The 25725-nt window shown below is 44.8% G+C and overlaps 1 protein-coding gene across 2 annotated transcripts; it reads right to left on the bottom strand.

Annotated features, from left to right (window-relative positions):
• Positions 1–407: 407 nt before the first annotated feature.
• LOC142496117 (aldo-keto reductase family 1 member C15-like) lies at positions 408–20122 on the bottom strand. Of its 2 annotated transcripts, XM_075602539.1 has the most exons (9): positions 19965–20122; positions 17449–17616; positions 11599–11715; positions 8551–8628; positions 6480–6602; positions 4003–4112; positions 2498–2663; positions 2044–2126; positions 408–1128 (listed from the first exon to the last, which is right to left on the bottom strand). In XM_075602539.1, the coding sequence occupies exons 1-9, from the start codon at positions 20049–20051 to the stop codon at positions 1086–1088; spliced, it is 975 nt and encodes a 324-aa protein (XP_075458654.1). In that variant the 5' UTR covers positions 20052–20122; the 3' UTR covers positions 408–1085. The 2 variants fall into 2 exon arrangements, with proteins under 2 accessions (XP_075458654.1, XP_075458655.1); XM_075602540.1 differs by lacking the exons at positions 17449–17616; positions 19965–20122 and adding an exon at positions 12404–12640.
• Positions 20123–25725: the final 5603 nt, after the last annotated feature.

Raw genomic sequence — 25725 nt, 5'->3', positions numbered from 1 at the left:
GTCATGCCTGTTATATTCATTTTTAATGTACGTGTAATACTCACCCGCTGAATGAGATCAATACAATATTTCTCTATATATTACACTATGAGGTTTTGCGCTGTTTTCTCTTTTTGTTTTCTGATCTAGTATTGGTTGTGGAGCCATCCTTATTGAACAGCTGCAGTTACCTCATCTTTACACACGTGAACAGGACAGGTTTTATTGCATTTACTTGGTTCTGTTTCTATCACAACACTCATTGGTTATTTAACCATTTTTATACTGTAAACATCACAATATAGGTTTTGTTAATAACATATTTGCTATATCACTGAGCGCAGTTTAATAACTTTTTCTAGTATTAGAGGGGCTTCTTTTCCCTCCCCGCTCCTTCCCGTGTAAAGTAAAACACTTGACTTACTGTGTATGTTATATACGTTTTATTGTTCAAGGAAAGAGACAGAGACAACACGCTTTTATGAACAGGCACCATGATATTATTAGACAAACATGGACGTATAACTGTTTCCGTTCTGTTACTCTTACACATAATGAACAACAAAAGATGTCTCTTTCTATTGCAAGAAACATAAAGGATGTAATGTAGGGAGCCTTCAATACATGACCCAAAGATACATCATCCAAACCCATACTGGCCAACATATGAAAGTTACTTTTAGGAAGATTTCTGATGATAATACAGGGGGATTATAAACTTTCAATGACTTTCTTTAGAAAGATGGAATTATTTTTAGGGAGACAGCAGAAGAATGCTATTATTTTCAGATAAAAATCAGGAAGTCACCCTCATAGAAAAGGGAGACATGGTTGGTACTGTACCCCCAAACCCATGGCGTGAATTGTGACTACAGTCCTGTTGCATTCTGGGAATTAGTAGGGCTTATTCTTGACTGAAGAATCAAGCCAATGAGTGCTAGAATGAAAAGGAATAACTGCTCTCCTTCTACAGCTGGGTCTTGGTAGGGTCTATTTTTCTATTTTTCAGATATGGGAGAATTACCCCCATACTGTATGAAGGAGCCGCTTGTCATATTGTGGCACAGATGTTCAGGGTGGTACTCGAATCATGGCATCACATTCTCTTAATATTCATCATTAAATGGGTACATGGGATGGTCCTTCCAGCTGGGGAAACAATGACAAAGTATGGATAAGTAATTGATAGGGAGATGTCCTGCTGTAGGAGAGCTGTATTAGGATATTCACCCATATTCAACATGGTTCTACAGCTAAATGGAACTTAGCACATGCTGCCGGCCACTGATGACTTCACATTGTACAGCTAGGTGCCGTCAGCTATGTGCTAACCTGAGTATATAACTGACGTATGTCACCTTCTCTCTGTCCTTTTCCCTAATATATATATATATATCAAGAGACAGGGGTGCCCAATGCTACATCCCATTGACAAAACATATATGGTAAAAAGTATAAAGTAAAATACTTCAATAATAATAAATACTTGGTTATTTAGTTAACCCTTTGGCCAAAGCGTCATAAACCTGAATACCAATGTATTCACAGTGTAGTGTAGGACCTGCATTAATTTGGTTATACCTTGGCGTTGGTATGCAGGCTTATGATGCTTTGGCCAAAGGGTTAACTAAATAACCAAGTATTTATTATTATTATTGAAGTATTTTACTTTATACTTTTTACCATATATGTTTTGTCAATGGGATGTAGCATTGGGCACCCCTGTCTCTTGTTATATACAATTGCCACGCTCAGTTGCTCTCTGGTTGACATAAATATATATTCATGATGTGGTGGGTGTGGGAGTTTCAGCTAGCTGGGAATGTGTGTTTTATTTGTGCGAGCTTTCGAGATACACTGATCTCTTCTTCCGGTGATGTCACAATGAATGAAGCAAGCAAAGGGTATGCTTAAAAACAGTGTCTCTTGGAATGTTATCTGTGCTTGTCCCTCCCCCGTGTGTGGATGTGATTAATGGCTAGAGGTGTTAAATGTTATATATATATATATATATTATTAATGTTATTAATGTTATTAAAAGTGAAAGCCAATAAAATTACTTACAGACTGCTTTTCATATAGCGTATGTTTTGGTTGAGGGCATCAAGAGTTTTTGTGTCTTCATCACTTAGCTGGAAGTCAAAGACCTGAAGAAAAGATAGGTTCAGTCTTGGGACAGCAAGAATTACTGAGCAGGAAACGACAGAAGAGGCGCAAGATTCAAAGAGCAGGGAGTAAGGTCAGCGCACAACACAGGGTCATTTATCTGGGGTATACGTTAGGCAGACATACAGAGGCATACAATAGAATGTAATATGCATCATTTTTGCACAGGTTTACATTGGAGAGTTTTATTACTTTCCATGTTGAATCATATTGCTGATAAACAAGACCAATATATGTCAAAGCCATTAATAGCTAAATAAAAGCCCTGACATTGCTCTGTTAAAAAACACATAATAGGACTATTGCATTTTTCCCTAGAATTATAAACATCTCCCCTCTGTCCTCTTATTACCTGGAAGTTTTCATTGATCCGGTTATACTTGAAGCTCCTTGCAAGAACAACAATGCCACGCTGAAGCAGGAAGCGTATTGCCACCTGAGCGGGGGTCCGGCTGTGCTTTTTAGCAATCGTGTTCAACGCGGGATCCTCGAGGAGGACGGGACTATCTTGGTCTACCCTGGAAAAGAGGAGGTGTGATGTAGTGCAGTGTTTCACCAGCTGGTAGGTTTGGGGGGCTCAGTGACAGGAGGGAGGAGAGAGGAAAAAGGGAAAACCGTGAGAAAAATACAAAGAGAGGGCTTAAGGGAAAAGGACAGAGAGAAGGTGACAGGCAAATACGTCAGTTTCCTGCATTAATAACACAGCTGTAATATTCCACTAAATAAAAAATGTACAGCGAATTAAAATACTGTACCACTTGTGAGCACATTCACATGTCTCAGACAGGTCTACAACGCTGCCTTTCCCCATTATCTCTTAGCATACAGTGCTTCCACTGCAGCCAGGGATTCTGGGTAATGTCATGCAAATAAGCAATCCCACGTGTCACCTTTTGCTCCCTGTCTATTTTAACATGGACCCCTATAAGCGTATGCCTGCTGTATTGCACAGTGTTTTTACAACAGCCTGGGTTAAAAAGGTGCATAGCCAGTTTCAACTTTTTGGGTCTCAGCGTGAGGTTGGCTACTGGCCTTGCAATGTAAAGCTGGTAGTGCCTACAACCCGACACAAAGTAAGTTATGGGAAGTTATGTTTTTTTACTCACCATAAACTACACTAAAAAAATCCCTTTAAACCAAATTTTTGGAGCCCACCCTCCTAACTGTAAAGAATGGGTGTCCCAAAGGCAAAGCAATTCTTTTCAGACCCCAGGGGAAGATAAATGGGGAACCCCTGAAGGAGTAGTAGAGCTGGTGATCTTAAATGTTTAAGATTGCAAACTGACTGTTACATTAACTGCTGACACTGTGGGTGAGAGTCACTAAATTCCGATCTGGGATATTGTATCACAATGTCTTAACGGCCAGTCATGTCACACTGTGATACTCCTACTCAGAGCTTAGTGTGGGGTCTTTGGCAAACTGATTTATCATCCTGTTCCTCATATTATCCTCCCCGGTAATAACAGACAGTTATACACCGCTCTTACTGTATGGTCAAAAGTCTCAAATGAGTGGACCAAATAAATTAGATTTAAATGGCTAAAGATTTTACTGACTCAATGAGGCTGCCAGCGCTACAAATGAGAAAGAGACTGTACCCCAGTGAGTGAGGCTCACTCCAAATCAATGAGGTAGGACAGGTCTGTTTATCCATCCTCACTCAACCCTTTGGATGTTGCAGAGCAGACACGAGAGACACAAGGATTCTCCCTCATATGTGTAAAACCCACACAGATCTAGGGGTGATGTGCCCCAACCTAGTACAGTAAGAACAAACTCTAACTATTGCTGTACTGGTCTAGCAGGGATTTCATGGTCAGTAAACAGAAAGTCCAGTTTTAAGCTGCTTCTTACCACTTCTCATCCCTGTTGGACCCCAGCACGCAGTATCCCACCAGCACGATGTCCTGGGACTTGCAGAAAGCCAGCAGTTTGCTCTGATTCAGGTAGATGTGACATTCTACCTGCGGAGGGAATGGAACTGTTTAAGATTGAATGATTTACCACTGCAGCCGTGAAACATTGTTTCTCAATGAGGTCTCAAAGACCTCAATCTTGTTATAGACAGAGATGAATGGGAGGATATTTGGGAAGCAGCAGCCAAAACTTCTATTTGCACTACTACTAAGGAAAATATATATAAGATTCTATTTCAATGGTACTTAATCCCGAGTAGGCTGAGCCGGATCTTCCCTGGCCTGTCTGACCTCTGTTGGAGGGGGTGCGGCCAGAGAGGAGATCTGGTGCATATATGGTGGACATGCCCAAAGATCCAGACTTTCTGGAATATGATATGCTCATTGGTTGAGGAGACGGTAGGAGTTGAGGTCCGGATGGACCCGCTGATATGCCTACTCGCGAAACCCATCGAAGATATCTCTGTCCCTCTTAAAAAACTGGCCTCGTTCATTCTGACCCCCTCCCCCCCCCCCCGCAACACACACACAACCTGGCACTCCCCCCTGCAACACACTCACACACACACAACAACATAGCACCCCTCCTCAAACACACACACATACAAACACAGCACACACCCCCTGCAACACACACAACATTGCACACCGCTGCAACACACACCTAGCACCCCCCATGCAACACACATAAAACATGACCCACCTCCATTCAGCACACACACACAAACATGGTACCCCCTGCAACACACAAGTTACCCCTCCTGCAACACACACACACAGCACCCACCCCCTGCAATACACATGGCACTCCCCTTGCAACAGACACACACGGCACCCCCCTAGCAACACACACAACATGGAACCCCCCATGCAACACACACAAACATGGTTCCCCTTGCAGCATACGCATACACATGGAACCCCTCCCCCCTGCAGCAAACACACTATATAGCACCCCCACCCTGCAACACACACACATGGCACTCACACCCTGCAACACACGGTGTGTCTCAAATTGAAACACTGTTCCCGCACTGTGTAGTTGCTTGTAGCCCCGCCCATTCAGCCATCTCCTCCAATCCAGGCTCTGGGGAGGCGGTGAGCTGAGGACTGTGACTCATGATGCAGGGCAAATCTGCTATTATGTTGGATAGGGGGTTATTATGTTGGGGGCGTTATATTGGGAGTGGAGGGATGAGAGAGGTGGGATACAAAAATCGAGGATGTGAGAGATGGGTGTCTCGCAAGGCCGCTGAAACCGGGGAAGGAGGAGGGGGGGGCAGTAGAATCTCTAGTCCTTGGCCTCGGAAAGCTGTCTGCGGCCCTGCACTATAACGCCCAACACATATTCTGTCATTCTCTTGATTTCTTAGGCTGGGACCATGGTGTCGCAGACCGTGCGGAGGCGTGTGCACGCTGAGCGAACAGACTGCCTTAAGGCAGTGTTCACATCCATGCTGAGTGCGGGTGCATCCGCGCGGAAGCAGGAGGGGGCGCGCGTTGCGTGAGAAATCAGTTAAACTGATTTCTCAGAGCGACAGACAGGTCACTTGAGCGGTTCGCCCAATGAGGGCAAACCGGCTCCATGACATCTCTAGGAATGGCCCCAGACTTATCAGTAAGAGGGGTTAATGTGGTCTACATGAAAAGGAAAGTTTCCTGTATTTTCACTTGTCCCATGAATAGCACATTCAACTAAACCTGAAAGTAATAGGAGTGGCTGCTACTTGTGTGTCCGGGGACATGTGCAGATATATGGTATGTTTAGTTCTTGGTTTGTTTTGTTTTGGAGCTGCCCTACTGGTGGTGGAAGAACGTCCCCAGATCACCATTTCTCAGATGTTTCGGTTCCCATTGGAAACATTCTAAGGAGAAAATTGATTGATATAAAAACTATAATAAATCAATTTTTAAACAAGAAAATATGCTGAACAAAATCCCAGAACTCCCTCCCTGTCAGTAACCTGCAACGTTTCTGATAATCACTGTATGGAGTTTCTTTTTGAATTGTAAGAAAATGTGGCAGAATACTGTAGTCTAGTGCAGGGGTTCGCAATCTATGGGGGCGCAATAGATTTTAGGGTGGTGCGGCGGTTACAGAGACCCCGCGCTATTCACCGCGAGGCCTCTGTAAATTCCCTAAGGCGCTTTGGTTCACGCGTCTCCATGGCGACAGGCATCAAATTATGCCGCGGTGTCATTTGATGCGTGTCGCCGTGGCAACGCGGTATCAAATGAATACGCGGGTCACGTGACGTCACATGACACCGTGCTGAATTCAAGGTAAGTGGGGGGAGGGGGCCACCCAGGGGCAGAGCAGGCAAGGGGGGCGCAGCCAAGGAAGTTTGCGCACCCCTGGCCTAGTGTACAGCGTGTATATATACTGGAGAATATGACGAGTGTAGTAATAGTTACCTGGTTACAGACGGGCTTGTGCTTCAGTCCCGGTTTGTTGAGGATCAGTTCCAGCTGTCTGCGGTTAAAGTTGGAGACACCAATGGACTTCACCAGCCCTGCGTCTTTACACGCCTCCAGAGCCTGGAAAAGCACAAGTGTGTTTATAGTCACAGGGGGTTATTTATTATTTATAAAATATTTTATCAGAAAAAAAAAATATGTAAAATTTTACCTCTCATTTCCAAGTATGCCCTGGGCACAACATAAAGTTGACAACATTACAATTTACAGTTCGAAATGTGTTTAAAATGGGAAAAACTGAATTCTTATAGGAACTTAGACAGGAGGCAGATTTGAAGGACTCCTGTAAATTGTTCAAGAAGTGGGGTGATCGATACGCAAAGGAAGAGCGACCAGATTCTTTATTGAACAATGGGACTATGAGCAGGGTTCCCAGAGGTGGATCTAAGGAGATAAGTGCTGTGTACAGTAGGGGTGAGACAGGAAAGATGGACGTTGTATTTGAACTCAAGGGATAGCCAACCTAGTTCAGTTAACTTATCACATTATAATTACTGGTGTTGATTTTACATAGTTAGTCAAAACGGCATATTCAGTGGTAAAAAAAATCACGTTTCCTCCCCATATTCAATCATTGACATTAGCATCTGCTGTGCAATGCGCTTTCTGCCCAATGTGCTTAGACAGGATTTATTTCTATAAAGTACACCCAGTGTGGATTAGATTTTGGATGTCAGTTTGTTGGTATGTAAACCAAATGTTAAATGGGAGTCAAGCCACATACCCAAATATTTAAAGCTAGTACTTGAGGCAAGATCACTGATAGAGCCGGATATAATCAGTAGCTCTGTCATGGGAAGCTTACGAAATGTAGCCTACGTAGCAAACCACACAGTTACTGTTTTGTCATTGTTTAAAAACAGTTTGTTTTGGGTGATCCAGTTTTCAGCCTTTCAGATTGCAAAACATATTCAAGGTTCAAAGAGACTGGGACTGCATCCACATAGGATAGTATCATCAGCGCATACATGTGCAGAGAAGTTGTCTTGCAAACTGTGGGCAGGTCAGCTATAAAGACAGACAAAAGTAAGGGGCCCCAGAACAGAGTCTTGGGGACCCCCACAGGTAATTTCCCAGCGGTTAGGGCCTGAGTGACATATGCTGGGATCTTCCTGATAAATAAGAGTTAAAAAAGTTTAGAGCATGTGGTCCAATACCACATTGCAATTTTTTAAAAGGGGCGTTACTGTGAAGTGATTTGGTTGGAATCCAGACTGCAATTTATAAGAAAATTCGACTTCTTATAAAAATAGTTTAGTTGGGAATGACTGTTTTTTTTTCATGACTTTGGACGACAGAGGTTAGAATAGAGATAGGTCGGAAGTTTGAGACAATATATTTGTCACCACTTTTGAAGACAGGGATAGCTCTGGTGGTTTTCCAGGCCTTATGGATTTGGCCAGACGACAAAATTAAGTTGATTATGGAGGCAATTGGTTTAGCAATGATGTAGGCACCAAGACTTAGGAACTTATATTGTAATTGGTCGAGTCAATATTGATTGTTTAGCTTTAGGAGCTCCAGTACAACAGCTTTTCAGACATGGGCTAAACTGAAATTCATGAGTACAGTGCAATAAACTGCAATTGTGCCAATCAGGGCATTAATGAAGAGAAACGCATATTAACTGGGCATTTTCATGCCATAGTGCTCCGATTGGCAATATGACAATTTAATTATGAACTCCCATAGTCTACTAGTGATTCCCACCCTTATCCCATACAAGGGTGAGTAAACTCTATATACCAGAAGGGCAGGAAATGACTAACAAGCATCCCAACTTTATCCCAACGCCCATGTAAACATCCACTTGTATATAAAATCACAGACAGAGCTTGTCGCCTAAGTGTATTTAGTACAGTAAATCCCCAGCAGAACTACAACTCCCAGCATTCCTGCTGGTAAAAGAATATGAGATCGGTGCTACTGAATCCAGTCAATGAACTGGAACCACTGATCCAACAGACACATTGTCCGTGTTACTGGCTCCTGTGTGTACACTCCGTACCTCCCAGGTATCTCGAATATCTGTGTTGTGATAAATACTGCAACCGTTTTCATCCACTGGAAAGAGGTCATCTCCAGGCTTAAAAAGAAATAATAATAATGTATATTATAACATTTAGGGATTCATTCAGCCTATTCTTTTTTTACTGTTCAGCCCCACTGAAAAGGTGCATTCACAAGTTTACAAAAACAACATTTTGTAAAAAGAATTTAACAATGTAATTGTCTTCTTTAACAAATGTAACCATGCTCAAGCAAATATTTATCTGCTTGTGTTTTTTAGAAAGTAATTACAAATCCCTTTTCATCCGAGTCTCTAACTGAGAGAGCTTGTCAAACACTGACTCACTTCGGGTCTCACTGCTGGGGCTCCGCACTCTCCTCCTGCTCTCCTCCCTGCCAGCATTCTCTGCTCTCTGCTTCTCCCCCTGCTCAACTCCCCGCATTCTCTGCTCTCTGCTTCTTCCCTCTCTCTCCCCCCAGCATTCTCTGGTCTCTGCTGCCCCCCCTGCTCTGATGGTCAAAGCCGGGAAAAGTCATAAAAAAATGGGACATTTTAAAGTCCCGTGGTTTTAATGTCTGTCCCGGCTAAACCGGGACATCTGCCCCTATTGGCTGTCTATGCTATTTAGAGTCAGCCCTTCCCCCCAGGAAGCTGCTGAGCATAGATATCCTTTCACTTAACTGTGCTTGCCACAAGTACCTCTGCTTGGCCTGACTTGGCCTTCTTGTACTGAAGTTCCTGTGCTGAAGCCCCCGTGCTTAAGCTTCTTGTTCCTGGCAGACTTCGCCTTCATTACGCTGAAGCACATAAGCTGAAGCATCTACACTGAAGTCCTCAGTGTTTCTGTGGCCTGTCTGCATTCCCTGTTTCCAGAGGCCTTCTTTATGTCCAGTTCCTGTTTCCCTTCCAGAGGCCTTTCTTACGCCAAAGCACCTATGCTGAAGCGCCTTCACTGAAGTTTTCCTGATGCCGATCCCAGCCTGTGCCACCTGCCCTGACCCCAGCCTGGAATACGTTTACTCTGCCATCTCCAACCCCGACCCAGCTACGCACGACCACGGGAAACGCAATCCGAACCGGCTTCGTGGTCTAAGGTCGTTATTTACCTATCCCCACCTCAGCCCCGTGTCCGGTCCTGGTTTGTGGTGAGCATTAACGTTACACAGGGGCCCTAAAAAGATGAAACCCGATGGATAAAGCCTCAGCACCTCCTTATTGGTCCAAGATAGGGGCAGCTACAGAAGAAAGGTCCAGACTGGTCAGGTCAGGGAGAATGTGATTATGTCCATAACAAGATCATTGTGTCTTGATGTAACAATAAAGCTGCTGCTTGAATGAATAAAGTTCTTGGCATCCATCTTTGTTAACCAACGCCCAGGAGTATAATGCGTGGTGCTAAGAACTGTATACAGCTATGATGTTAATATGAAGATGATGAATCCTATATGAGGTCTGGGATATATTCTTGATTGTGGGGGGTACTGGGTGTGGTATCCTAGTTGGTAAACCACCATAGATGGCACTCAAATTGTCCAGGAACCCAAAGGCTAATGATCACCCCAATGAAAAGTACCCCAGTCCCTTTGTAGAATAAAATGACCATGTAGCATGCAAGAAAACTCATGAATCTGCTGCAGCATCCATGTTGATCCCACCAGACCTTCAGGTGTGCCTCCGTCCTTGGAGATAGATAGCAGTAGAAGAGAGAAATGGCAGAGCACAACTGGAATCATCCAAAAAAGAGAGAATTAGGAGGAAAGTGAATTATCCATAAAAAGATTTAATAGTCATGGAAGGAAAAAAGGGCAAGGCATTACCCTACTAACATGTTTCGTGTTACACAGAGCACTTTATCAAGGCATTCACATCCCATCATCATTAACATATTTAAAGAGTAAAAAATAATTGGCTTACCAAACATAAACCATGTCTGGGATCCTCCTCATAATCTGCCCGATGAGGTTCTGGTGTGGGGTCACCAGAGCGCGCACACGCACCCCCACACGTAGCACTCGCCTCCCACATGCAATCCCGGGCCAGCAGAGAGAGAAAGAGCCCAAGCTGAGACGTGCTTGGGCAGAGCCAGCAAGGTCTTCGTCACTATGGTTACCATGGAGCGTGCAAGAGCAGGGGAACGCACCAGATGCGCGCGCGCCCGTCGGCGCCATCACACCTATCACCCTGGTGCGCATGCACCCCACACACACACCACTGGAAGAGGGAGAAGCCCTAGATCCCTCCCCGTTGCCGCGCACACAAGGGGATGCAGACAGGAGCCCCGGGTGAACGAGCTTGCGTGTTATGTGTATGCCTTGATAAAGTGCTCTGTGTAACACGAAACATGTTGGTAGGGTAATGCCTTGCCCTTTTTTCCTTCCATGACTATTAAATCTTTTTATGGATAACGCACTTTCCTACTAATTCTCTCTTTTTTGGATGATTCCGGTTGTGCTCTGCCATTTCTCTCTTCTACCGCTATTTTAACCAACGCCCAGCCTGCACCCTCAAAAGGTAACGCATTCTGAGTAGCCAGTATTACAGACACTGGTGTAAACTCGATAAGAGAAGGGCACGGAGGGTTACATTTAAATATGAAACAGTTGAAGCCTTAAAAATCCTTAAACTGGAGGCCGTTTTGAGAGACTGAAAATTGTTCCAGAAGTTTGGTGTTCAGTAAAAGAAGGAAGAGCTTCTTTATTGAACCTTGGAACCCAATCAGGGTTCTGGAGACAGATCTAAGATAAGTGCTGTATACAGTACGGGGTAGAAGACGTCTCAGATAATTGGGTAACTTGTCCAGTATTTGAAGGCAAGACAGGAATAATGTACGTTGCTTCTGGACACAAGGGAAAGCAAACCTAGTCCAATGTTGTGTGTTGTAGTTACATAAGAAAAAACGACAAATTGAATTTTATAGAATGTCAAGTTTGCCGAGTGGAATTTAGGGTGCTGCACCATACACTATTCCCTATAGTCAGTAATTGGCATTAGCATCTGCATTCCAGTTTTAGGCTTTAAAATAACCCAATTATTGGATAAACTGACCTTAAGCTCTATGGGTGAGTGGAAGATGAACAGATCCATGTATTCCAGTTGAAGATCCTGCAGGGTTCTTTCCAGGGCTGGACGAACCTTGTCGGGTACTTGGAAAGTACTCCAAAGCTGAAAAGGCAGAGGGAGAATGAATCAATTCAGTTTAGCACTGGAAAGGGGAAGCGTTGATTAGAGGAAGGTTCCATAAAGTCTACATGGAAAACCTGAGAAGTATGTGTAGTCCGTTTAATTTTGCCCAAAGTTGTAATGCACATATATGGGCATATGCTATATGCGTTCATAAGTCACTTATTGGCCAAAATGCCTACTGCTATTCAGTAAGCCTTGAAAGTGGCCGATAAAAAAAATAATCGCTCAAATTTTGAGCCTCCAAAAAAAAAAACCGCTGTTTGAGTGTCGATAAGCCACTTATTGGCAGGTTGTGAAACTCGTGCATTTCTAGTAGCCTCCATTAGCTTAGAGGCCTATCGAGGCTAATCGCGGCTCTAGAATGGCGAGTTTCTCCAAACATCCTCACGCCAGGAAAAGTTGGCGTGAAGCTGGTGAGAAGCTGCTGAGAAGCGGCGACACGGGACGTAGAAATTGATGCCGAGGTCGCCGGAGCTGATATCCATTAATATAAGCACTGGAGCGCCCAGCATGAATCCCATGCAATAAAAATGCTTTTACAGTCAACTTCATTACCTTAGCGCCTAACCGCTAAGGCAAGAAAGGGGTTAACCCCTCCCGCTATCCACCAAGGGCCAAATACCCCCATCACCCACCTCGGCTACTCACAGTAAACAATAATACCCACCTCCTTTACACCCACATGATTGATACCAGAGGCCACGGGTGTCCGGGGGTCCTCAGGTGGTCCCCGCGGGTTTCCAGGGGTCCTCAGGTGGTCCCCGCAGGTGTCTGTGGGCCCTCGGGTGGTCCCCGCGGGAGTCTGGGGGTCCTTGAGTGGTCCCTGTGGGTGTCTGCGAGTCCTCGGGTAGTTCCTGTGGTTGTCCGGGGGTCCTTGGGTGGTCCCCATGGGGGTCCTCAGGTGGTCCCAGCGGGTGTCTGGCGGCCCTTGGGTGGTGCTATACAGTTAAATAAAAACACTTCCCTCCCCCCCCCCCAACACATACAGTCCGTTAATGGGCAAAATAATTATTATCCAGATATGGATAAAAGGTAATTTGCCCATTATAAAATAAAACATTAGCCAGCCAGCATAAATAAAGTAAATAAACCTTTCTACTTACCCCTGTCATCATGAAGAGCATCCGTATCAGCATGCTGCAGGTCCATGTCCTCCAATGCCAGCAAGAATACAAGAAAAAATACAATCTAATGGCCCCTAACCCCTTAATCACATTAGCAGTTAATAACCGCTATAGTAATTAAGTGGTTAACCGCGGACCCCGCTACCCACCCGGGAGGCCTAACCACCCACCCCGGGACCACTATACCCACTCTGTACCTATTGATTGGCATAGTGGTACATCATATCATATAATTTGGGCATGATAAGCCACTATAGCAGTCAATGGTCACCCTAATAAAAAAGCATGAAGGCCAAAAATACACAATAATAAAAGATATACACAAGCACCTAAACAAACAAATTCAAGAAATAAAAGCACTAGCCAACTAATTAAATAAATAAAAGCACTAGCCAACCAATCAATTTAATAAATAAAAGCAGTAGCCAACCATTTAAATAAATAAATAAAAGCACTAGCCAACAAAACAATTAATTCATTTGAAGCGCTAACAAATCATTAAATGTACTTAAAACAAGCCATCCAAATTCCAAACAATTGAATCCAAACAATAAAAACAAATAGAAAAAATTACAATCAAATCAAAATAAGCATTTGCCAAAAAAATGCATTGGCTGTCCTGTATTTTTCTGTACCCCACAGATTAATACATTATCAGTCAATGGGTAATCACAAGAAAAAATATAATCAAAAACCTGTAAAAATAAAATTACATACATTCAATATTTTTCTTACCTTTAGAAGTGTTGACCCTCCGAATCCCGGCGTTTCTGCAAGTTCTCGTACCGCGATGTCATCAAAGTCAATCCAACACAATCAACCTTGAAGATCCGGAACAGGTAACACAATTCTTCTTTCTTTTATCTTCTATCACCTTCTTCCATCTTCTTCTGTCTTTAATTATTTCATTTCTTTAATCTTCTATCTTCATCTGTCAATCTAACCCCATGGTAAATCCACACGGATGTTGTCTTGTCGTCTTCTTCCTGTTAAATGAGGTGTCCAGGCCTTATATATGGCCTGTGACATCACATTTTCAGGTCAGATGGTACAGCTCCAATCTGATTGGACGCTTTATCTTGTTTCCGCCTCTTTTTTTGTTTGTTTTTGTTTAACGATGTGACATCATCTTCAAAGGAGGTATTATCACATGGTACAGCAACCAATGGGATTGTCTTCAATCCCATTGGCTGCAATACCATGTGATATAGCCATGTGGTTTTAAGGATATGACGTACATCCCTTGGAGATGACGTCACATCCTTAAAAAACAAAAAAACAAGAGGCGGGCACATGATACGGTGTTCAATCAAATTGGAGATGTACCATCTGCTTGCTCAACAAAAGGCCTGCTGCTTGGCTCCCTTAGGCTAAGGCCCCGCTCCCAGAGTCAGCGCACCTGCGCTGCTGACAGGCGGTGCGCTGAGATACACAGACCGCGATCTGCGGTCTGTAGGGAGCGGGAGCCGGAGCGGGAGGTGGGCGGGAGGTGGGAGGTTTGATCGGGAGGTGGGCGGGAGGTGGGAGGTTTGATCGGGAGGTGGGAGGTTTGATCGGGAGGTGGGCGGTTTGACAGGGAGGGGGGGCGTGGCTTGAGCGGAGGGACCCGCTACTCTCCCCCCCCTCCCTCCACGGACTCGGGCTGGAGCTGGAGCTGGAAAGTAAGTTTAAAGACACACACGCAGGCACTCATTCATATACACACACACACACACACACGCGCACACACACACAGGCAGGCACTCACGCACTCATACACACACACGCGCGCACACACAGGCAGGCACTCATACACACACACACACAGACAGAGGCAGGCACTCACGCACTCGGGCACACACATACACACACAGATAGGCATGCACGCACTCAGACACACACACAGAGAAAGGCACTCACCTGCTGTCCCTCCACACTCCTCCCCGCTCCCCGAAGCCTCTCCTCCTCCCGAAGCCTCTCCTCCTCCCGAAGCCTCCCCTCCCCATTGGCTCACAGCCACACACGTCACGCGTCAAAGCTAGAAAACACCATTCTCTGGTGTCTCCAGCGGCTGACGCGCTACAGCGTGTAATCAGCTGTGCAGCCAGTGGGGACCGGGACCGGCTCGCGAGGATTCCCCTGCTGGTGGGGAACTCGCGACCCGCTGCCCGCGCCAACGAGCGCAGCGGGACCGAGGCCTTAGTTGTTCTGATATGTTCTGAGCATTTGACTCTGCAGATACTGTATCTCTACAAAATAGACTATATAAATAAATCATATGTAGAGTGCATATTGAGAGGAATTCTTTTTTGTGAAACCCGCTCGGAGTTCACAAAGTTTTTGAATTAATAGGTGTACCATCCGACCTGAAAATGTGACATCACAGGCCATATTTAAGGCCTGGACACCTCATTTAACAGGAAGAAGACGACGAGACAACATCCTTTGGGACCTACCATGGGGTTGGATTGACAGATGAAGAAAGAAGATAGAAGATTAAAGAAATTAAAGAAATAATAACAGAAGAAGATGGAAGGTGATAGAAGATAAAAAGAAAAATGTTGTTACCTGTTCCGGACCTTCAAGGTGGATGGCGTTAGATTGACTTTCATGACTCTGTGGTACGAGAGCTTGCAGTAACGCTGGGATTCGTAGGGTCAACGCTTCTAAAAGTAAGAAAAATATTGAATGTATGTAATTTTATTTTTACATGTTTTTTTATTGTATTTTTTTCTTTCTATGTTTGTGATTGCCCATTGACTGATAATGTATTAATCTGTGCCCCTTTGGGGTACAGATAAATACAGTGATAGCCAATGCATTTTTGGTAAATGCTTGTTATGAATTGATTGTAATTGTTTCTATTTGTTTAATTGTTTGGATTCAATTGTTTGGAATTTGGATGACTTGTTTCTAGTACATTTTAGTAATGGCTAGCGTTTTAAATTTATTGTTTTGTTGACTACTGGTTTAAATTAATTAATTGTTTTGTTGGCTAGTGTTTAAAATTAATTAATTGTTTTATTGGTTAGTGCTTTTATTTATTGAATTGATTGGTTGGCTAGTGCTTTTATTTATTTAATTTGTTGGCTATAGCTTTTATTTATTAATTTGATTGATTGGCTAGTGCTTTTATTTAATTGGTTGGCTATTGCTTTTATTTCTTGAATTGGGGTGTTTAGGTGCTTGTGTAGCTTTTTATTATTGTGTATTTTTGTCCTTCATGCTTTTTTATTAAGGTGACCATTGACAGCTATAGTGGCTTATCATGCCCATATTATATGGGTATGATGTACCACTATGCCAATCAATGGGTACAGGGTGGGCATAGTGTCCCAGGGTGGGAGGCTAGGCCTCCCAGGTGGGTAGTGGGGACAGGGGTTAGCCCCTTAATTACTATAGCGGTTATTAACTGCTAAGGTGATTAAGGTGTTTGGGGCCATTAGATTGTATTTTTTCTTGTATTCTTGCTGACATCGGAGGACATGGACCTGCAGTATGCTGATGAGGATGTCCTTCATGATGGCAGAGGTAAATAGAAAGGATTATTTACTTTTTGTATGCTGGCTGGCTAATGTTTTATTTAATAATGGGCAAATGACCCATTATCCATATCTGGATAATAGTTATTTTGCCCATTATGGTACTGTATGTGTTGGGGGAGGGATGTATTTATTAAAATGTATATTAAAAAAATGTTTTGCCACAGGATTGGTAAAGCAGTTCAGCAGGGACCTGAGGCACCCAGACAGCCGCGGGGACCACACAAGGGCCCCCAGACAGCCACAGAGACAACTCGAGGGCCCCGAGACAGCCACGGGGTCCACCCGTGGGTCCGCAGACACCCGCAGGGACCACCCGAGGGCCACAGACACCCGCAGGGACCACCCGAGGGCCCACGGCCTCTGGTATCAATCATGTGGTAGTAGAAGAGGTGGGTATTAGTGTTGTTGTGATTTTAAAGTTTATTGTGGGTAGCAGCTGTTTTAATATAAATGTTAAACTAGTGGAAAGGCAGGTGGTCTCCGGAGCAGAGCCACATTGATTTGAGGTCCAGGGACCCCCTGCTTCCTGAAATACAAACCCCATTATGGGGTGCTGGTATCTCTTTTGCATTTAAATGTCCCGCGTCACGTGACTGTGGGAATAAAATGCATTGGAGATACCGGCACCCCATAATGGGGCCTGTATCTCGGGAAGCAGGGGGTTCCCGGACCTGAAATCAACGCGGTTCTGCTCCGGAGACCCCCTGCTCATCTACACTAGTAATACAATTTATATTAAAATACATTAATTTGCGCAGGGAGAGGCAGCTCTCTCTGCAGCTGAAAGAAATCGCTGGGTAAGGCCTTTTCAGAGAGGCGATCATCACGCTGCCGGAAACTCGCCAGTTTTTGGAATTTTGCTATCAGGTAATCGAGGCTGTGATTGCAACACTAAAAAAAATGGCGATTTCATATGGCCCGGCGTTTTTTTTTTTATGAACACTTATTGCATAGGCCCCATAGTCCTTCAAGTTCTGAGAAGGAGCACAACTATGTATCAATGTTTCTTGACAAAAACAGCACCACATTTATCAAAGATCAAACAATGACATTTGTCTAGACACCTTCCCAGTGCAGAACAGGTCTTCTCTCGTCGCTGTATTATCTCGGATCTTCGCCTTTATGGCCCGGCCAACCTCTGGCTCGCTGCCGTATATGAAGGCACAATCAATGTGGCGATATCCAACTTCAATGGCGAACTTGATGCACTGCTCTGGCACTAACTTGTGAGTCTAAAAGTAATGAAACATCATAATAAATTATAGTTGGGCAATTTCTCTGAGTTCAATTAAAAGACCCACCATATACAGTGTTAAAAAAAAAACATCTTAATGAAAGTATGGGCTTCCAAATTCATTTATTTTTATTATCCTTACTTGAAACATTTGGCAGGTTGCCTAGAAGTTAAGCCCCTTTTTGCAGCTTCGGGATGAAGTATTTGTTTGCTCTTCAATGGAGATTTTGAATATGGAACAATGAGTTTCAACCAAATGTTTCATACACCCTTCTTCATACAGCCCTTGTTATCAGCTCAGTCAGGAGATGGGACAGGAGAGTTGGGGGCACTTTCCTTATGTAAGGTACCACTGAAGACACCAAAACATTACACAAAATGGATATGCTAAATTAAATTAACCCCCTCGTACCAGTGCTGAGTACATTGTCGGTACACTACAAAAAAATTATTTTTAATTGTATCTTTTTTCTGTTGAGATCCTATGAAAAAAATGGAGCAGCAGCCCAGGATACTTTTGATATAAAACTAATTGATTTATATCATTGAAGTAATGCACTTAATCAACCCAGACCTGGAGACTGATTTAAAGAACCCCCTGCATACATGTACCTCTTAGGACTTTGTGGGCAGAGGCTGGAAAGAGGCCTACTCACCCAGCCCTTCAGATAGGGACGGGGAGAGTGTGTTAGCACCTATAGGGGGGTAGGCTGTTTTGTTTATTTTGTGTGCTGCCTTAAAACTGTATTGTTTGAATCTGAATAAAAGCCAAGGTTTATTTTCCCCAATATGTCTCCCTGGTTATAACTCTGCACTCGTCTCCTACAGGCCGGAAAGGGTCTCTTCCTCTCCTGTGCACCTCCATTAAGTGACATTACTGCCATGTGATCGCAATTTGCCATAGAGGGTTGTGGCACACTGGCGCTCACAGGGTTAAAAAATTAAGCTGCACTGATTGACATGTTTAAAAGGGAAATCTATAAAATTTACAGTACTTTTTATTTACTTGGTAAACAAATATTTTTGTCATTTTTCAAATTTACAGGTAAATTGCTCGTTTTGCTTTCTCCATTACTTATAAAGTAATTATGAATTTATTTATTTATTTATTTATAAAATATTTTACCAGGAAGTAACACATTGAGAGTTACCTCTCGTTTTCAAGTATGTCCTGGGCACAGAGTTAAGACAAATAATACATGGTTACAAATACAGTTACATAAATGAACAGGGTATACATTATATACAAGACATTGCATGCACAGTTAAAAAAATATATATTATAGGCGAATGAAACAGTTACAGAGCAGATTAAAATGTGAGACAGCCTTAGATTTGAAAGAACTTAAACTGGTGGTGGATGTGAGAGTCTCTGGTAGGTGGTTCCAGTTTTGGGGTGCACGGTAAGAGAAGGAGAACGGTCGGATACTTCGTTGAGCCTTGGGACCATGAACAGTCTTTTGGAGTCTGATCTCAGGTGATAAGTGCTGCATGTGGTAGGGGTGAGGAGCTTGTTCAGATAGCTGGGTAGCTTGCCCATAAAGAATTTAAAGGCAAGACAGGAAAGGTGAACTTTGCGACTAGACTCTAGTGATGACCAATCTAGTTCCTTGAGCATTTAGCAGTGATGTGTGTTGTAGTTGCATTGGAGAACAAAACGACAAATTGAATTGTAGAGGGTGTCAAGTTTGCTAAGGTGGGTTTGAGATGCCGTGCCATATACTATGTCTCCATAGTCAATAATTGAAGCCATAATTAGTCAAATAGATAAACATAAGTAGCTGATATGCTCACATTTAACAAACCTGGAGAGAAGGAGCACTGCCCCTTTAAAGATATATTTAAACCATGGGTGGCATGTACCAAACATGGTGCAATTTGCGAGCAGCGGCAGATGGATGAATCTTTGTAATGCTGCTGCTTACATTTGGCACGGATCTCTGTGGCGCAGAGGCTAACACCCCCTAAACCTGGCACAGAGAGGGCGGCAAACTGCACCAGTTACAGGCGCAACTTTTGATCCATCTCATTATAATAAATTATACATTTTGGGGAGCGGTTATAACAGGAGTTACTGGACGACCCTAACTCCTCTTATAACAGACACCCCAAAACGCTCACCGTGCAAGTTGTGGCAAAGAATGATACATTGAAAATGATACAATTGTGGAATATTGTGGAGAAAAGCTCCAGTTTGGGATACTTCATACATATCCCCACAAGCATGCACGGTGTCCGCCTGTCATCTATCAACCCTCTCTTGTAGAGAACCACTGAAGCCATTTCCTGTTCCAACTAAACTGAGCATTAAAAGAACATGCTTGGAACAGCGTGTTAAACACTAACCTTTTCTGGGACGTATGTTCCATAACCAATGACTGGGATTTTATGCCCATCATTCATCACAATGCAGGAATCTTCCTTGAGGTCCATGGTACTGTAGGTCTGACCCGTCAGATCAATCCCGGAGTCATAAACGTCTCTGCTCTCCCAGATCTCGGCTTGGACTTTATCAAGTAGAATTCTAGCCCCACCTATCTGGCCCTCAGTGCTGATCTCGGACTGAACCAATCAGAAGAAGAAGAACGGAGGGCCTGAGATTAGGAGATTTGAAAAGCTTTTTTTTTTAAATGTATCTGCACCCGCCACTCCCTTTGCAAATTGAAACACTGATTTTTGTGCCGTCTCATTGTGCATTTGTGTTTGTTTGTTTTTACAATTTTATCTGTAAAGGTTTAAAGCAACAATTTACCATTTTTATTTTATTTACTTACCTAAATAAGGGGGTGCTCCAGAGCTGCTCTGTAAACCCCAAATTTTCAGGGACCCCCTGGTTACCGAGATATGAATTTTTTCTGGTGCCGGTGTTTGACACACGACTCCACACAACTCCACAGCTATTTTGCATCTACCAGGCAAGAATTCTTGCTTGAGGCAGGTATTTCTTGAAACAGGGAACTCTAGAGGTCAGGGAACCAGACACCTTGGTTCAGTTAAGTAGAAATATATATTATATAGTGAAGTTCTGAGGAACCCCAACCCTCTATAATAGCGCGTCTGAGATCAGATGCATCGTAAATTCTGACCTGAAAATTGCACAAGACACTTTGGAGATGCCGGGGAACCCCTGTTGAAAAACACTTATCTATATTGTGCTAACAAGCAGAGTTGTTGTTGGGAAGTATCAGGGCCCCCTGAAACATAAAATGTTTCGGGTCCAGGAAAAATTAAAGGAGCAGGGCTCTGTCTGATCCCCCTCCTCCCCCCCCCCCCCATCTCCCCATGGTAATCCCCACATCACCCCCTCCCCCACCCATTAATCCAAACACCCAACATTGTATTATGTGTTCTTATGGGGAGAGACAGAGGGGAGAAGGGGGAGGAAGCAGGGGATGGGGGAGAAAGGGAAACAGAGGGGGGAGAGTAGGTGAGAGAGAGAGGGGGGAAGGAGAGGGAGAGAGAGGGAAAAGGAGAGGGAGAGAGAGGGGGAAGGAGAGGGAGAGAAAGGGGGAAGGAGAGGGGCAGAGGGGGAGGGAGGGGGAAGTTAGAGAGAGAGATGCAGGTGTAGATGTTTGCAAATTCACATAGATAAGAGCAAACACGGGTTCTTTATATTGAGTAGTTTATTGCCTAAGCAGCATACTGTACAGTATGTTCATACGAGAAAATCAATGAGACCCTGCAAGGGGAGGTCCCAAGCAGGCTTTATATACACTTTTCATATTCATAGTCTAACATTGGTTAATAGGCAGATTATAATGATGTGACGCATACATTCGGTGATCACGCAAGCTACTCCCTATTCTAAGCCTATCATCTTAAAGGTCACTAAACGTTAGTAAAAACTGCTTCAAAACAGCTCAGTAGAACAACAAAGTACGTCATGGTACATCTTATCATCTGTTATACATCTGTATAACAACAGAATATGTCTTATTCTTATCACTATAATTCTGGGCATTGAGCCACAGGCTCGGAGTGAAAATCTATTGTCAGTGAAACTCATCCTTACAAACAAACACATTCTCTCACACAGAAATGGATTCTGAGACATGACAGACAAAATGGATTCTGAATACAGCTAATAATTCTTCTCCAGAGACCCCCAGGCCATTTCAACAGTCCCCTGTTTTATACTTTTAGAAATCTTCAGTGAGAAATGTATAACTTTATTCTTGGAAAACACAGTATCCATCCCTAGTAGAGGTTATTCCTTGACGTAACCCTTGGTCCGGTAAATCAATCCCTTGGAGTCTCATCCACTCCATATTCATTTGCAATTGTTTTTCCCTCTCCTGACAGGTATTTATTTGTCGTTGGACCAAATCAGGAGGGTATTGTTTCATTAGAGGGGTTTATGTCTGGTCTTCATATATCTTCTTGGAGGGGCATGGAGGGAACGACTTGAAAGGTCAGCTTGGCGATCAATCCTTTAACACAAAAGATAACAATGACGACAAAAACCCATACACATATAATCAGTCCTTGCACCAGTTTCGCTCCCACTGATCCAAACCACGTGCCGAGTGTCACGGTAGACCAGGTCTTATCTACACATTAATACCGGGATTCTTGACTGAGCACACAAGATGAGTAAAAAATATTGTAATTTATTTCCCTTTTAAAAAACACACAATACTTGCACAATTACACTTAATAAAACACTTACTGGGTACAGGGAACGAAATCAAATGTCCTTGGAATGAAACAAAATCTCTGGGCACCCCTGAACGCATGCCAGTGGGTGCGCAAATGGAGCCGTATAACAGTTCCTGGCTTGGGGCACAAGTTGCCACCCCTATACCTTTGCCAAAAGAAAAAAGTTTGTTCAGTCCTTACAGGGTTCGTTCGGGAACCCTTAGCTCTAATGAATTCAAGAAGAGGGAAATGATCCTTGGTTGTGATGAAATTAACCCCTCACACTCCAGAACCAATGGCACTGGAACTTGATGACTTCACTTGGAATCTTGGATGAATCTAACTGGGACTGGGCTGCAGGCATCTTTATAGGGTTAAGGGTCCTATACTTAATATACACACCCAATCCCTTCCATGGGAAGACTTTTCCCCCTATCCCAGACCTTCCCATGCTATGAACTATTGGCAAAGTGGCTTCCTGGTTTGCACAGAGCATGTGTCAACTTCACACCTGCACTCCTTAGCATACCAGGGTCAGTCCCTTACCTGGGGATAGCAAGTCTTGGATCCGGCCGCAAGGTGTGAACATCCCACATGTTGGACCGGTTCCTGGTACTTCACAATTTCTTGGCTGTCTTAACACCTAGGGTCTCTGAGGCTTCTCAACTCCGACACTGTGGCATTCACTTCGCAGGGGGCCCTTTGAAGGGCAGGGATGAAAGACCCTCAGCTCATTTACTATTAACATATATGCATGTTAATACAGTACATTCATTGCTGGGCTGACAGGAAAAAGCTTCCTGACAGTCCTTTTAAAACATAACTAAAATACAGGTTATTTATATATACTTTCTGTATGTGTGGGGGACACCAAACAATATGTATGGGCTTAGTACATTCTTAGCTAGCTGCACTCCAAAAATTAGAGTGCTACAGTAGCTTGCTCCTTGTGTCTGAAATACAGTTGTCCCAATTTGCATACATTGCTTTTACATGCAACATGGGGACAATAAAGATGGTGGAGGGACAATATGACATTAGGGGTGTACATGGAATTAACTCCTTCTGTCCCAACACAAATTAGGGTTAATCAGCCGGGCATACTGCCTTTATTATTGGCCTGATTAACCGCCAATCGTCAAACCTCCCCCACTGAAAGGATAGGCACTGCCCTGGCCACCTGGTCCGGTGGTTGGGCTGGCCTGGCACCTCTTGAGTGCATTAGTCCACAAAGATTGTCCTGGCGGGAAAGACCCTCCGCATCACCATGTCCACGGCCCTACTCCCCCACTTGGCTGAGCAAAACAATGATGCCATAGCCTAGGCATCTCCCTGCATGCAAGACTGGTTAGAAACCATGGGTTTGTTAGGGACAGGGCATGAGTCAGGGTTAATGCCTGCAATGCAACTCTGCAGGCAGGAGTCCAGACAGCCAGTACTGAGAATCGCTCCTGGGTCACATCAGTCCGGGATTCAGTCTCAGTCCTCAGCTGTGGAATAAACTTCCTACAGTAGCCAACGGTGCCTAGAATGGTCAGCTGGCTGCCACTCACCCTGTGCCCTAGATGCAACACCTTTGCCATCCCTGCTGAACACTGGGTGGGCTTAACAGCAAGCCCTGTCTTCCCAATTCTTGCTAGCACTGCTGCTACCTGTACTGGATTCAAATCCCCTCTCTGTCCACAGACAACTATTCTAGCCCTACATTCCCTCTCATAACTCTGCGCTCCCTCCAGTGCCCTACTGACCAGGCTTTGGAGGGCAGCCTGGGCATTCCTCATCCTGAGTGGCATACTAAAAAACTTACAGAGGCCACTCGGAATGCTGAAGGCTGACTCCCTTCTAGCCTCCCTCTCTACACTGCCTTTCGCCTCTGCTGATACACCATAGGCATCCCTATGCAGAGGATGCAGATCACCTGGCAGCACAGGATGATCTGTACTATGTGTTTAACCCGGCTTGTAAAGGACAGACCCCTATGCTTTTCCATCCTAGCCCTGGCTTCTGCTCTTGGCTGCCTACCTCCCCGGGACCCTAGCTCAACTAGAATCCGACTAGGAAACCCTATCCTGTCTAGGAGGCCTGGCACTGCCTGACCTACTCCCTGCAACAGTTTCCCCATTCCTAGTAACAGGTTCAGGAGCATCCGCACACACTCACCCGCTTTACCCTCCGGCTGGCAGAACTCAGCCCCTGATGCCTCCGGCCAGGAGTAAGGCTGCAACAGCTGGGTTCTCATCTGAGTGACCCCCTGATGCGCTGCTAGTGGAATGGAGTGGGCTTCCCGCAATCCTTGCTGCCTACACTCCCTGGGTCCCACTAACAGTCTCCTACCTGTCCAGACTACGTCTAACCTGCTAGGTCCAGGCTCCCTACTCCAGAGCCCGCGGTTCCACAGCAAGTGGCCTGACCCCCTGCTTTCCCGAGACTCAGATGCCCGCAGTCTCATGCCTTCTAAGTTGGGGTCAGCTTTCACCGCATCCCTAAACTCTGTCCCTAACACTAACCACCCCCCCCCCCCCCTTAGTCTCTAAGTCAGGGGAAACAGGGACAGGTAAAGGGAACAGTAAGTCAGTCACTGGTTGCAACTCAGAAGTCTGGCTTACCTGTCTGGTCTCCGCAGAGATCGCTGGAACTGTTGGTCCCAAATGCAGGGGGACAGGGGTTGATTCTGTGGTGATCCCTGATGGCTAGCTCTTAGGGATCGTTGTAACAGGAGCCAGCTCTGCTGTAAACACACAGGTTACCTGCCCCCGGTCATTGCCGAGCAAAACTGTGGCTTCCAAACCAGGCAATAACCCCACCTCCCTCATTCAACAACCGGCACCCCAACCCAAAAAGACCCAGGCAACCTGGAGGGACCTCGGTCCTCCATCTGGCATGGTCACTTGCATCCCGGTGCCCGAGAGCAAATCCTCTGGCCGCACCATATCAGGACGCACCAGTGTAATGGTGGCACCAAGCACAGCAAGCCGTCCACTTGCCAGTCCCTGATGGTCACCCTTCGCAGATGCCTCTGCCAGACATCACTGAGCTGCATCCTCACTGACACAACCTGATGTCCTCCGATCTCCGCTGCTGGTCCCGAGGTGGCAAGTGCAGGCTCTCCCGTAGACGTCCCTCTGTGGGTTGATTCCACGGCTGTGCTTGGCTCCTCAGTGTGTGCCAGTTGCCAGAGACCGGCCTTGCAGCTGGTGATTGTTGCCCCTAAGGGGGTCCCCTGGACTGGTCCCGGTCCAGGCAGTCTGGCCTGAGATAACTGACCTTATTGCAGGAAAAACACCACCTCTCATGTCTAAATTCTGCAGCTTTGGGTGTGTTGCCTTCTGCTGCAGGCTTGTGGGTCCACTGAGGGGTGGTTTTAGCTCCTGTGGCCGGGCTGGCCTCGTCTTTGGGAGCCGCTTTCTTATGCTTCAAAGCCCTTCTGGTCTCATACTTATCTGTGAGCCTTGCAGCTTCTCCATGGGTT

Source organism: Ascaphus truei, chromosome 5, assembly GCF_040206685.1.
Source record: "Ascaphus truei isolate aAscTru1 chromosome 5, aAscTru1.hap1, whole genome shotgun sequence".
Classification (NCBI taxonomy): Eukaryota; Metazoa; Chordata; class Amphibia; order Anura; family Ascaphidae; genus Ascaphus; species Ascaphus truei.
Note: the sequence above shows the minus strand (reverse complement) of the source record. Positions and strands in the feature narration are given on the sequence as shown.

Bases quoted from the DNA above. Each gene is read 5' to 3' on its own strand.
- LOC142496117 (XM_075602539.1), bottom strand. From the start codon at position 20,051: ATGGACCTCAAGGAAGATTCCTGCATTGTGATGAATGATGGGCATAAA. The intron at 17,617-19,964 runs GTTAGTGTTTAA...CATTACTTTTAG, and splicing joins GAACATACGTCCCAGAAAAG to ACTCACAAGTTAGTGCCAGA. The intron at 2,664-4,002 runs GTAAGAAGCAGC...CCTCTTTTCCAG, and splicing joins TCCAACAGGGATGAGAAGTG to GGTAGACCAAGATAGTCCCG.